The sequence below is a fragment of the Bombus impatiens genome, unplaced genomic scaffold (genome assembly GCF_000188095.3).
Source record: "Bombus impatiens unplaced genomic scaffold, BIMP_2.2 scf_0010, whole genome shotgun sequence".
Taxonomy (NCBI): domain Eukaryota; kingdom Metazoa; phylum Arthropoda; class Insecta; order Hymenoptera; family Apidae; genus Bombus; species Bombus impatiens.
The window spans coordinates 1,044,346-1,058,327 of NT_176429.1; the positions used below are offsets into that span (position 1 = coordinate 1,044,346).

Here is a 13,982-nt window from a genome sequence, read left to right on the forward strand (position 1 = left end):
AAGAGTGGATCGTGACTGGGAAATTTATTTCTGGCATAAAGATGGAATACAATTGCGACGGCTGGTTTATAGATCACGCGGTCAAATCAGCGTAGAAAAGGAGAAAAACAGATGTTTGATCGTTAATTTCTTTCATAATCGATTTAAGAGTTGTACGATGTAAGAGAAGTAAAAACACTTGTCCGATTATTTTAATCTATTGTACAATATCAGCGAAATTACGAATAGTAATGGAGATTTTGGTGGAGATTTAGGTGCGAGTTTCTAACCACCTGTTTCGGATTAACCGAAGCTGACCCGGAAAATGAGATTTCGCTATCGATTTATCACCTCTACCCCAAAACTAAACCTAACACAGACCTAATTTAAAGCTCATTCATTAACCTGCGTTTCACCAAAGTGAAATACGAACTAGCCTTTTAATAACTTTCAACCTGTCTCTCGAATTTAAGATATACTAATCTATTGTTTACTAAAAAAAAAAAAAAAAGTCGCCGATGAAAGCTAATAAAGTAATTCGTATCTCTGAAAAATTCGGTGTGGAATACTCGGCAATCGGAAAAATTCGTCATACGTCTCCAAAGAGGTCGCAGTCTGTGAAAACTTTCGAGCGGAAATCCGCCCATCTGGAAATATCGGTTCCTCGCGATCGAGCTAAAAATCTCGCGCTCGAGAACGCGTATTCCTCCTCCAGCTGCATAATTCGCAGCAGCAAGGACGAATCGAATTCCCCAAGTGAATCGTGTTTCGAGAGCTTCGCGCGGTTTCGCGACATCCAATGAATAAATTAGCACAGTCTCGAGTTATCACAGGGCAGAGGATGATCCGGCAAATCCTTCGTCTCCGTAGCTAGCTTAATTACGCCGCTAATTGAACGTCAGACAATCGAGAGAAAGAAGGAAGGAGCGAGTGAACTGATCGTTCGCGACGATATCACACAGCGAATCGTCTTTTCTTTTCTTTTAGAGCCGCGGAGAGCAAACGAGACGATAAAAGAAGGAAACGCGCGACGGTCGAATGAAACGGCTATAGTTTCTTATTGTACGATAGAGAAGCTGTGTTCTAGATTGGACGAGTAGGTACCTGTGTTTTGCTTCTCGGCCGACCCCTCAGTGCCATCCCTTAGCTGTTAACTTATTATTCGTAGAGATTAGGTTTTATCGAGGTTCGAACGAGCAGGATAGTTCGGTTAGGATTTTATCGGTAAGTTTCTGCGTTTTGGGAAAATTGCGGGGAAATTGGTGACAGTGGAGTTTCGATCATCCCGCGTTTCGAATTATAAATTCTTGGAAAGTTGCGAGTTTTGGAGAAGCAGCGAAATACCGAAATCGTCGGAGGAACGAACGAACGTTAAACGATAATTTATCTTTGCATTTCTGGAGATAAAAATCGCTGAGATTGAAATTTTCGTCGTCCTTGCTTTCGAATGAAACTTTTCCAGAGATTTACGTTGCGAAAGAGGGAAATAACGCGGTGAAATCGTTCGAGCGAATGTTCGACAACTTACCTCGCTGTTATTTTAATAATTTATTTATTTAGCTGCGTGTTTTTAGGATTTGCGAAAATTATTATTAACAGATGATGTTGGTAGCTTAACTGCGTTAATAAAATATCAGCGTGAAATTCTATATGAATAAAGTTACGTAAGTAAACAATCATGGTATCGAAAATTTGAGTCACGCGCGTTGCACTTTGTCAACGGATTAATCGGCTTTGCGTAACGGCAGCCAGCTCACACAATCGACATTGTTTACCCAATCCATATTCGTTGGATCGATGGTCTTTTTCGCTTTGTTCTAAAAAGAAAAGCCGGACGGACAATTTTATATCGAAACCTATAAAAATAGTCAGTCGATAAAACTTGCAAAAGCTTCCATATTTACGAAATACCGTTTCGGAAGGTTCGACCATAGAATTTACTTCCTTCGATCGCTCAAATAAACAACGAAAGATAAAATTATCGTACTCGTCTACCATCTACTCATTTATTATCCTACGATCGTAAAAATTCTCCAGACAGAAATTAAAATCTAATCTTTAATTCTCAATTCTATTCGAATAATAATTCGATCCTACAAAACTCTGCATCTCCGAGCTTATTCGATCGCAAAATTTCTTCCATCGATATATGTTTGCTGCATTGTTAAGAAAACACAAAACTAAGGGCGACAGGTGACCAAAAGATGTCGAAACTCGATTCTGCCGCCAGTTGATCTCAACGATTTTCCCAAAGAATGCGGAAGAATCGCCTGATACGGTATAATAAGCGTACGTCTAAGTTCTCCTTCTAATCATACGTTTACGTTAATTTAAAGCGTCTGTCTACCAAGAAACAAACGAGAAAGTCGAGGATTTACGCGCACGAATGAAACGAAATTGAAAGGAAACGTAAAGCTTCGTATTGCGCTTTATCTTTCATTTTTTCCCCCTAAAGGTAGCCCGCGCGTCGCTTTTATCGTAACGCGAAACGATCGAAGATAAAATGGCGTGTAGGGTCGAAAGGAACAATCGAAACGATGAGCACCCCTTGATAACAGCGGACGAACGATTGATAACGTGGAGTATCGCTTGCCCCGCGCGATCTAGAGAAAGAAAGTAGAAAAATGGAGAATTATCGATGATGTTGAGATTGTTTGTCATAGTATATGCGTTATCATATATATAGTATCGCGATATATAGTATATGAATGGTCGGACTGCAAAATGACCTTGGCTGCAGAGGATGGGATTGGTGAGTTGATGGAGAAAATTCGATTATAGCGCGCACTGAAAACGAGCCTCGATCCATTAAGGGACAACGTTGCATTCACACAACGTCGTTTTTCCGTCAATTTACGTTGTTGCGTTCCAGTGTTTTCAACATCGAAGTTGCGAACCGAAATACCAAAAATTTATTTCGTCCTATCTACGATGAAATATGTAGGCCATACAACTTTACGAGGGTCGAGGAAGTCAGAAATCTTCCCGACTTACGTACAGAGAACCGATTTTCGTACTTTTACGAATTATCTATCATTGTAATACGCTTCTCTGTCTATGTCAGGCGAGGTGTTTAAATTATTCGACGATTATTTCAAGATTCGATTATTTCAAGATCTCATTCGATGTTATTTTCCTTAATCGATGTTGATCCTTAATCGGTTGATCGAGCAACGTGTAGAAAACGGAACGTAGATTCTGAAGGAACAACCATTTTTTCTATTCTTCTTCTACTTCCCGGTATTATAAAGGAGGGAAAATGGAGCGCGAGACGAGATGAGAAAATTTGGGGAACGTTCTTTCCTCTTCTTTTTTACTCTTCTTCCTTCTTTTCCATTTTTCTCTTTTTTTTTTTGCAGACTTAGAAGAAAATAATTTAAGACAAATGATTTAGATGAAAAAGTTTGAGGTAGGCGAACTGGATTCTTCTGCTAGGGACGATCTTGAGATTGGGACGAGCGAGCGAAGCTTCTGGGTAACGAAAAGATTGGGGGATTTGAGCGACTAAGATCGAATGAAAAATACGTTTTCTCGGAGATTTCTTGAGAAAGAGATTCGGTAGAATTCAAGGCGACCCTGAGGACAACACGTAGCATCGAGCGAATCAAAATTTAACAATGACGAGACAAATCTTTAGACGTTAGAAGATAATTAAAATTGGGGAACGTGAACGAGAGCAAGTAGTAGAAGTGGCGGTATCTGTGAAACGAAACTGATCGCTCTATTCGATATTTTCGATCAATCTCAAGATCCTCTTGCCAACGTAGCATCAGTCACAAGGGCTAAGAGTACGAAGTTCCATGAACGAGTCCCCTGGTTTCTCATCTTCGACCACGTCGTCTTACCCTAATCCAATTCTTTCTCATTGTCATTGTTCTTCGCCGACTTCATTGTATATCGTCATCCATGCGTCCTGCACGATGGCATTTTGTGGCACGACGTCTGTTGTCGATGGAGACGCACGCACGCGTACGAAGGGAGACAAAAGAGATACAACAAAACGAAGCTAAAACAAAAGTAAACGAAAATGAAAAACGAAGGGACGAATAAAATTGTGTACCAAAAGGGGTTGTCGCGTGCGCCACGTTATTTCAAAAAAAAAAAAAAAAGAAAGAAACGAAAACAAAGGAGCTACCAACTATTAAAGATTGCGGATATTTATGCAAATCCATATTTTTATTCGTCCGATCGAAGATGAATTATTAACGGGATTTGTTTCGCTTGGTAATTACGTATTAAAAATTACGTTACGTATTACTATTATTATCAATCGACCGTGAATATTTTATATATTTGCGCATGTTTACACGGTTTTTATATAATTCTATATTTTCCCTAAACGCATAAAAATCCGCAGTTTACTAGAAACGAGAAAGTTAAAGGAAAATCCCATGAACGCACCGATAGCCGATTTCCCATGTTTCACGTGTGCGTGGAGCGTTCTCGCTCGAATCGAGGATATAAAAGATGTTCTAGAAAACGTTCCGAGTTTTTTCAATGATTCTCGATGAGCATAGGATATAAAAGAAAAGGAAAAAAAACGATATCTTCTAAGCTAGGCTTAAGTACGATTCTGTCTAAAAGAAAAATAACAAAAAGGTCTGTCTATCTGTCCCTCTCTCTCTCTCTCTCTCTCTCTCTCTCTCTCTCTCTCTCCCTCCCTCTCCCTCTCCCCCTCTCTCGCTCTCTTTCACACGAATATAAGACACACATACAAACATACATATACATCCATACCTTACACACAGTCACAAAACATACGAATTCTCTGGAAAAAAAATATTAAGCTCGTAGGTAAACCAAAGATAAGGAAAGTTCGGTGTTAGTCGTTAGGAAAGCTCATTAACACAACCGGATATTCATCGTCCGCCTTTGATCGATCACGTCTTTTAAAAGCAGAATTAATACTCGAGTCATTACCGAGGAGCTGCAGAGCGAATCGCTCTAAAATCGCTCCGATCAGAGAGAAAAGAAAAAGAATGTGAAAGATATAAGAGAATATAGTATAAGCACGTTCGATTCTTGTATTGTATTTAAATGAGAGGAGGGGCCATTTTAAACGTCGTCGAGCGAACGACGACGACGCGGTCCCCCGTTTTTTAGCCGTAAGATCGTACGAATCTTGTTTCCGTTTCGTATTACTAAGAAAGAAAAGAAAATATTATTCGACGAAACACAGCGAAACTTTACGATTCGCGATCGAAATCGTGTGAATTTCGGTTTTCGTATTATCAACACGGAAGAAAGAAATTATTCGACGACGAGATATAGCGTAATCGTGCGAGTTTCGTTTAGTTTCGTATTGTGTAAAAATAAAAAAAAATAAAAAAAAAAGAAAAGAAAGGAAAAAGAAAACTGTTTAACGAGAAATACAGCGAAATTTTGTGACTTCCGTATTTTTTCTTTTTTCTTTTTTCTTTCGTTACGCGTAAGTAATTACGGTGATTGTCGTTGTTTCTATTTACAAAGAGGATGAAACGCGGAAACGATCAGACGCCGAATTCTCGGAAATCGTGTCGTACGTGTGTACGCATACGGCACACGAGATTGTCATCGATACTTTTGCCGTCATGTGTACTATCATATACACCTGTCCAAGGACAGTAAGTACGCACGTACGTATGAGTTCTTTCTCACACCGAGTGATTCTAATTTTTAAGCTAACACACGAGCGTGAGTGCGCTACGATATAAGTTCTAAGGTTTTGAATAATGTACTACTTATGAATTCACTGTCAAGCCGTAATATGTATTATATGTTCTTTTGTAAGATCTAAACGATAAATAAATAAATCGTCGAGAAAGAAGAACGTTGTGAAATGTATATCTTTGCCTGCTGGAATATCGATTACCTTCGAGAATGAGAAAATCATTTCCAAAAACATGTTTCGATAACTTTTCCAGTTATTATCCTTCGTCCGTCTATCTATGGACTTTACTTACTACCTTGCTACTTATGGCCGAAGCAAAATATTATTTTTACCTTTTCTACCGTATCTTTGCTTGCCTTTGTTATCTCGACAAAATTTCATTTCATTAGAAAGTCTCGAACAAGAGTGACATCGACGTTTCTCATTTTTATTTATAATTGAGAAAGCTTTATAGATACGCGTGTATATTAGAAAATATTACGATACGATAGAATCGATTTTTAAAGCTTAACGCGCGACAGCAAAATCAGTTGTTCGCGAAATTCTATTAACCTACGCGCTTTTAAATTTACTATTAACTCGTACATTTATACATTGTTGCTCTAAATTGACAGAGATGTCTGGATTCTTAAGAGCTTTGCCTTTCCTGGTTATTGCATTTCCTGCTTTGTAATTTCCTTTTTTAAGATCGAGCAAATATTAAACGGAAGCAATTTAACGAGATCAAAGGTCGTCAGTGGCTTGATAAGAATCGAAGCGGAAAACTGGAATACCAGACGACCATGGGATGCGTCTCTTCCTTTTTCATTGCCATTTCAGATGCATTAGAAAGCGAATAAATAATAAAATTAGTAAGTCGTACGTGATTCTATAGTCTGTTTATCCCACGACGAACGTGCATTCGCTAATTCTACGTCTGATGCGCGTTTAAGTGGCATATTTATTCCGTGAGTCACGCGACTAATTTCGAAATAATGGTAACGCATTAAATCTATAGCATTTTCGTTTAACCTCGTTAAAATATCTTAAAAATACTTATCTATTAATATTTTTGTTCTCTTGGTTTTTCGATCGCTACATAATGTTTATATTTTTATTTAAATACCTATGTATTACACGCGACTTTTTATCGGTTAAAAAGACATTTTGGCTTTAACCCGGCAAACTCTGAAACACGCGATAATCGACTTCCTGCGACTCGAGCGAAGCTGTCCTGATTTTAGCTGTTCCTCGTAATACATAATCGTCTGGGTATACACGATCACCCATCGATTCGTGTTCCAATGCAAATCGATCGCGTGTCATCCGTCGGCATTGAACGACTGTTTGCTCCGAGTACGTGCTTGTCCGTCTTCGAGAGAACAAGCGAACGATTTCGTGCGATACCATCGATCTTGGCGAAAGTTTCTCCAGAAAAAGTATACCTTGATTTACCCGAATTTTTCAACTTATTCTCCCTCATAAATCTATTTTATCGTTCGCTTCTCTCATCTTTCCGACTTCTCCTTCGTTGTTTTAATTTTAATTCGGCAAAATTTAGCAATCCTAATTGTTCGTAACTATAATTGGTGAAATTGGCCGAGGCATCGATTCGCGAGTGGCAAACGAACGACCGGTTTTAGCGTGAATTTAGAGCGAACGAGAAGTAGCCGATATGACGGCATAAATTACTACGGAGTGGCTCACTTCCATCCAAGGCTTTTCTACAGAGACACGGTAAGCACGCTGGGAAATGTGTTCCCGTAAGTAGCTCATAAATATAATAAATATCTCCGTGTTCGATTACCGGGCCAACGATGTCGCGAATTTATGGATCTACATCGATCAACTCCGCTGAATTGCCTGTTTTCCGCTTCATAGAGAGAGAGCAAGGGAGAAATTCTATCACCTATAGCTCTACGGTTACAATCCATGAAGCAATTCTATGGATCTTAAAACTCGCTAGTGGGAAACCTGGGAAATTTTCTATGGACGGTGACGTTTCTCACGCGGAACTAATATTATTCCGGTATCGACGACTCCACAGAAACCTATTCTATATCAGTTCTTCGAGTTCTCAACGACAACTCTAGAAAATTCTATAGACGTTGAAATTCCTCCTTGGTGGGAAAAATACTTGAAGATCGTACCAATAAAATTCCAATATTTGTAATCCTTAAATCTTGAATCGGATTTCCTTCGCTCGATCGACTAGAAGCTTCGTTAAACTGTAAATTACGAAATCTCGAAATTCGTTGCTCGTCCACTATCCGTTAAAGATTCTGCTAAATTTCTATCGCAAGTAGAATCAAATCTTTATATTTCGTAATAAATATTGATATTTCGCAACAATAACGTAAAAGAAGATCGTATTGGAAAAAAACAAGATAGTAAGATGAAATTTACAAGAATTATACTTTCACTCGATATATTACATCGTCGTGATTTGCTTAACTCGAAATTCCTTAAGTTCGTTATTTACACGCTAATCGTTATGTTAAGTTTCTATCACAGGTAGAATCAAATCTTTATATTTCGTAATAAATATTGATATTTTGCAACAATAACGTAAAAGAAGATCGTATTAAAGAAAAAACAAGATAGTAAGTACTATGAAATTTACAAGAATTATACTTCCACTCGATATATTACATCGTCGTGATTTGCTTAACTCGAAATTCGTTAAGTTCGTTATTTAACGCTAAATCGTTATGTTAAGTTTCTATCACAGGTAGAATCAAATCTTTATATTTCGTAATAAATATTGATATTTTGCAACAGTAACCTAAAAAAAGATCGTATTAAAGAAAAAACAAGATAGTAAGTACTATGAAATTTACAAGAATTATACTTTCACTCGATATATTACATCGACGTGATTTGCTTAACTCGAAATTCGTTAAGTTCGTTATTTACACGCTAAATCGTTATGCTAAGTTTCTATCACAGGTAGAATCAAATCTTTATATTTCGTAATAAATATTGATATTTTGCAACAATAACGTAAAAGAAGATCGTATTAAAGAAAAAACAAGATAATAAGTACTATGAAATTTACAAGAATTATACTTTTACTCGATATATTACATCGACGTGATTTGCTTAACTCGAAATTCGTTAAGTTCGTTATTTACACGCTAAATCGTTAAAAGTTCGAATAAATTTCCACTGTAATCGGATTTGAATTAAAAATCTCTTACATCTCGGTCATCGGAATTACATCGTTACGTTATGTATCGCGTGGTTCTGGTTTGTCTAACTTGAAATCCACCTAAATCGTAAATGTACCTCCATATAACAGGAGATCTTTAACCCCATTACTCGTGGACCAGACTGTGCACGCATCGAGCGCTACGGAGATTAAGTGAAACCAGACTCTCGAAAGCATCAACACGCAGAACGTCGGCTGTAAATTACAGCGAGTTATACAGGACGGAGCTAAAGCCGCGGTAATTGGTACGCATTTACAGATTCGATTTAATTTATCTCAGCTGCGCATATCGATCTCCCCTGCTCAATTAACGATACAAGTATAATACCTCGAAACTAACCGTATCGAAATCGCAATCATCGACTGCAAACCAGACGTTTCCACGTCGTAACGATCTTCACCTCCTAAATGAATCGTAACTCTGTTAGCGACGTTGTAACGTTGTTTTCGATATCGCGCGTTATTATGAATAGCCGTTGCGTTCAAAATGTCCACGCTCATAGAAATTCAAAAGATTTCGTAGAATTATCGTTTAGCGAGTTAACGTTTGCGAATTGATTCGAGGAATATTTGATATGTCGTTGGAAATATGGTAAAAATTTCATGAAATTTTGTGCGCCAATGGATAACGAAGGACACGAAGCACTTGATGTCGGAGTTTCTGAAATTCAGAAACGTTAGATTCGACGTGTAGTTGACGATAAATATGTAAAAAGCCATCGTAGCGCAAGTATCTTGCAACGGTATTCTTTCGCCTCGAGAATTTCTCCGTCTCGCAGCAAGAAACCTTTTCACTTGCAATCATTCTAGGAAGGATTTCTCGCAACACACTCCATTCTTCTCGGCCACTTGTTAAAAGCGTCTAAAAGGGCCCTTTTATAATTCACCTATTCCCAATGGCGCTGCAGTTAGAAAAGCATTCTGCGTCGCTAAGAATTTCATTAATTTCCTTCCCCCTTTTTTTCTCTTTTCCAACCAAACGTTCTTTTACGATGGAGAAATCGAGCTTCCATTTCGTTTCTCTTGGAAACGAAACGATGTAACTTCTTCAGAAACGGAAATTTTATCGAGGCAACGGATGAAGATAATTGTTTGCCGCTTTTTTTTAGAAAATTAACAACGCAACGAGATACAAAGCGAAGTATTATCGTAGAGAAATAATTACGACTATCAGCGAGGTAAACTGACGCGTGTATACGGAGAGTGTAAAAAATATTTTCAACAAATATTTGAACAAAAATTTGGAAATATTTGATCAGACTGGGAACAAAAAATGTGCTTACACGTACCACCTGCGCCTGTTTAAACACAGCTTATAATTTTTGTCTTGGAAATTTTCTTCCATCTGCAATTTCCGATTCGGTAAATATATGTATATCGCGTGACTAATCTTGTATAACGTGTATAACCATTGAATTTATCTTAACGAACAACATATTGCGTTATAAATAAAATTGTATAAAAAAACTCGTGATTCCACGAAATTCCACTTAGGAGGATTAATATTACGAGTAAAATTGTACTACGTTCGACATATTTAAAAGAACCGTGAATACTTAAAAATCCTTTCGTCTACTTCGTTTAGAAGCACAAAAATTATTTAAACCGCACGGTATTCTTTTTCGTATCAAAAAACTCGTATTACGTGTAATAATTCTTTCTTATATTTTCAACCATTTACGACGTGCTTCCAGTATATGTAGTTACAAAAGAAACACCCTGTATAGAATGAGATTGAAGAACACGATTACGATAGAGACATCTGGCACGGAGGAAACAAAATGAAAAATATCGAGTAACGGCGTTCACCTTTTTCATTTCGAGGCTCGTTGACAAACGTCGAAAACACTCTCTCGTTGAATCGCTGCATTTGAAGTCGCGGTTCGAATATAATTAGCCACGAACGATTCGCGGATGAAAGACCGGTGGTTTCGACCGATGGCGACCGCTCGATTGCCTCGATTCAATCTCACTTCCGGTAAATCGTGCCACGACTGTGGATCCGTGGAGAGAATTTAAAAAAAAAATCTGCTGGAATGGAAAGATATGGACCGCGAAAAGATGTCATTTGACAATTTTTGACAGCGACTTTTTCCTCCGTTCGTTATAATGCAAGAAATTTGAGGAGGATTAGAAAAATAATTTTGAAAATGGCATCACGAACGATCCTTGGAACGTTACAATTTGAAGAAGTCGTCGGAATGTTAGAATTTCGAAAAATCCTTCAAGTATGAAAATTTTGAGAAAATTGGAAAATTGTTCGCAATGAAGGAAATGGAAATACGATGCTGATAAGGCGCGTTCGGGCCAAGGGAAAATAATTCTGCCGTGAAAAGCACGTATTATTTCAAGAAATCAACTTACGTAAATAATATACGTAATAAACGAAATTACATGAATTCACATGCAAAATAAATCTCGTGATATTACTGTAATAAAACATAATAAATATAATATAAGTGTACAAGGTTACAGATAAAAAAAGAAAAATTCTAAAGAAGGTTGAATAAGGAAGATTCAAAGGACGTTAAATATTTCGTTTCGAAAGTTTCACGATCTCCTATTTACAGGGATGAAAGTTGCATTAACGATCCGGAGCGAACGCGAGTTTCACAGGAAAGAAAAGCAAAAGAAATAACATAGCGCAAAGGAAATCGTTAGGTGAAAGAGCGACTAGCCAATTAATTTATCATTGAACGATCAGTCGTCGAACACTAGTCCAAAAATCCCCAAAAACGTATGAACTCGAGTGCATGTAGCATTCGTAGCTTCGACATGCACGTTCTCGTTCAAGAAAGAAATCTTCCTCTTGAGCGAAAAATCTTCTCGTCCTGAACTTCCATCCCGACTTCGTCCATGTTATTTCCACCATGTCCATCGTCTCGTCGTCTCGTTGACCTTCCCTCGCCGTTACACGCGTAACACAGCGAGCCAACCACTCGTCTTGCGCGTCATTAGCGTCCAGAGGACTGGACACAATAAATCCTCATTCTTAGCCGGCCTACTTTCAATTAGTAAGGCTAATTGTCGGCGATGATACAGTAGCCCGAGTGGTATCGCGTTTCAACTTGAGAAATTCAACGCAACGTCGTGGGATCCTTGCTACCCGCCTATTTCTGGAGAACTAAACTGACTCCGCGTGGTCATCCACGCAGAATTATGTAAAAGGACCAATTATCGCTAATTCACGGAGTTTATATAAACCTGTTGTGCGTTCTTGTCGGATTACTGTCGTGTTTTCTGCTGTTTTGTGCGCGGAAATCGTGTTCTCTTTTCATTTTTCTTCTGTTTTTTGTGTCTAGGGAAGATCGGCGGAGATTCCTTGACGAGGCGACTCGAGGTTCGAGATTAGTAGACTGCGGCTGTTGATGCGTTTATGGGAAATTTGATTGTGTAAAAACGTGGAGAGTGTAAAGAACGAAAGGGGAAATAAGAATATTATAAAGTTTAACTTTAAGAGCGTCTTTCCCTTAGAGCGTGAAATTTCTATTTAAATTCTATTTCTTTAACTGCGTCCGTTAATGTAAATATGCAGAAAAGCCCGCGATCTATCGATTACACTGGACAACGTGGATTTGACGGTTTGGTCGAAAGGGTAGAAACAAAGTGGATAACGAGAGAACCGATCGGTAGTTTGGACGTTTGGCAGAAGAAGTTTATTTGATTAAACGTAGAGAACGATTGACCGGATAAGTTAATGACCGAATAAGGGCAGGTTACCGTGTATTTTGTTCTCAGTCTGTTGCGTATCGTAGATTTTTCAAGGTAAATTTCAGGCTAAATTTTTTCCCTCTAAATTGAGATTTATTTTGTCGTTAGTTACATTAATGAGAAGGTATTTGGAACAAGGTAGCTGTACGAAACGCTCCATAAAAGGAAATTAAGCGTTGTAAACGTTTTTCTGACAGACAAGGAACGGGATTAAAATGTAATTTCTTTCCTAGCTTTCTGTATTCTATTTCTGCAATGAAATTTTCCACTCTTTAAGATCATGCTTTATGGCGACTGTAAAGTGTATCATAACCTATCGTAGTATCATAGTGTCAGTCATAATATGCTACACCGTTTCAAATAATCTTTAAATATCTTACCAAACGATTTAGCGAATTTCATTGTAAAAGTTTCTTACCAGCGGAAACAAAGCAAACTGATTTAGATAAATACAAATAATCAACGGCGTAATACGCGAAAGTGACGAGAAGAAGAAGAGGGATGACGATAAATCGAATGATTTAAACGAGTCCGTGCGGTCGTTCAATGAAAAGGAAATTCGATTTCTTCGCCGTGCGGTCAAGGAAATATCTCGTGTGAGCCGAGAGGTTCGTAGAGAAGCAAATTGATTTTCGTGTACCTTATCCAACCCTTGCGAAGACACGGAACGGTCCTGGTTCGCGAAAAATAGGGGCGAGAAAATGAAGAAAGAAGGGCGGCGGATGCTAGTTACTCGAGCTCATCGTTATTCTAAAAAAGCATCCGCGAGCTCTAAGATAAATCGCATAATTTATGAAAGCAGCTTCCGTATAATCCTCTGCAGTGTCTGCAGCCGTGATTTGCTTCTGTTTCCATCGGAAACCCATTCCACTGGCAGAGTTTTCCACGTGGAAATAATTGTGCCGCTCACAAATCAAGCCCTGCCCTCCTTTCGCCATAAAGGAACGACGATTGAGACAAAGGGATTGGCTTGTTTCTTTCACGTGTTAGCAGCTACTCGCTATGCAAAACGAGGAACACAGGTAATTTTGTGTTTCTTCGATGTTGGTTCCTTTGATACTAATTTTCGCATCGAATATCCCCGAAGTACCTGCCGCAGTATTTCAAGAACACGGAAGAACGATTAATTTGAGAAATATGTAAACGAGAACATTAACGATGGAACCAACAGAATAGTCGGAATAATCGAATGATTTCGATGAGAATTTTTCATGATCCGAATGACTTTTTGGAAAGTATACGGATGATAGTTTGTTTTCTTCTTTTGCATCATATATCTTATCGTGTGTTTTTCATTTTGATTTGATACAAACCTTTAACTTGGAATTCTAATGTTAATAGAAAATTGTTTTTAGCGCTGATTAGGATAAAGAGATTGGCTTGGTTCTCCGACATTCTGGCATTCGTTTGTTATGCGAATCGACAGAGGAAATTTCTTTTTCCATCGGTGCT

The 13,982-nt window shown here is 38.2% G+C and overlaps 2 protein-coding genes across 4 annotated transcripts in view; both read left to right on the forward strand.

Annotated features, from left to right (window-relative positions):
- Positions 1-11,340, forward strand: part of LOC105680549 (connectin) — a 359,117-nt gene extending 347,777 nt beyond the window's left edge. The window contains exon 10 of the mRNA XM_033321860.1: positions 11,302-11,340. Within this exon, the coding sequence (XP_033177751.1) occupies positions 11,302-11,325 (24 nt within the window). The 3' untranslated portion in view covers positions 11,326-11,340. The remainder of the gene's footprint in view (positions 1-11,301) is intronic.
- Positions 6,978-13,982, forward strand: part of LOC100747990 (ammonium transporter Rh type A) — a 44,458-nt gene continuing 37,453 nt past the window's right edge. For 2 of the 3 annotated variants that reach the window (XM_012392158.3, XM_033321601.1), the window contains exon 1: positions 12,043-12,159. The gene's annotated coding sequence lies outside the window, so the exon portion shown is untranslated. Of the gene's footprint in view, positions 7,346-12,042; positions 12,160-13,982 lie in introns of those variants that run through there. The other variant, XM_012392209.3, reaches the window with a different exon arrangement.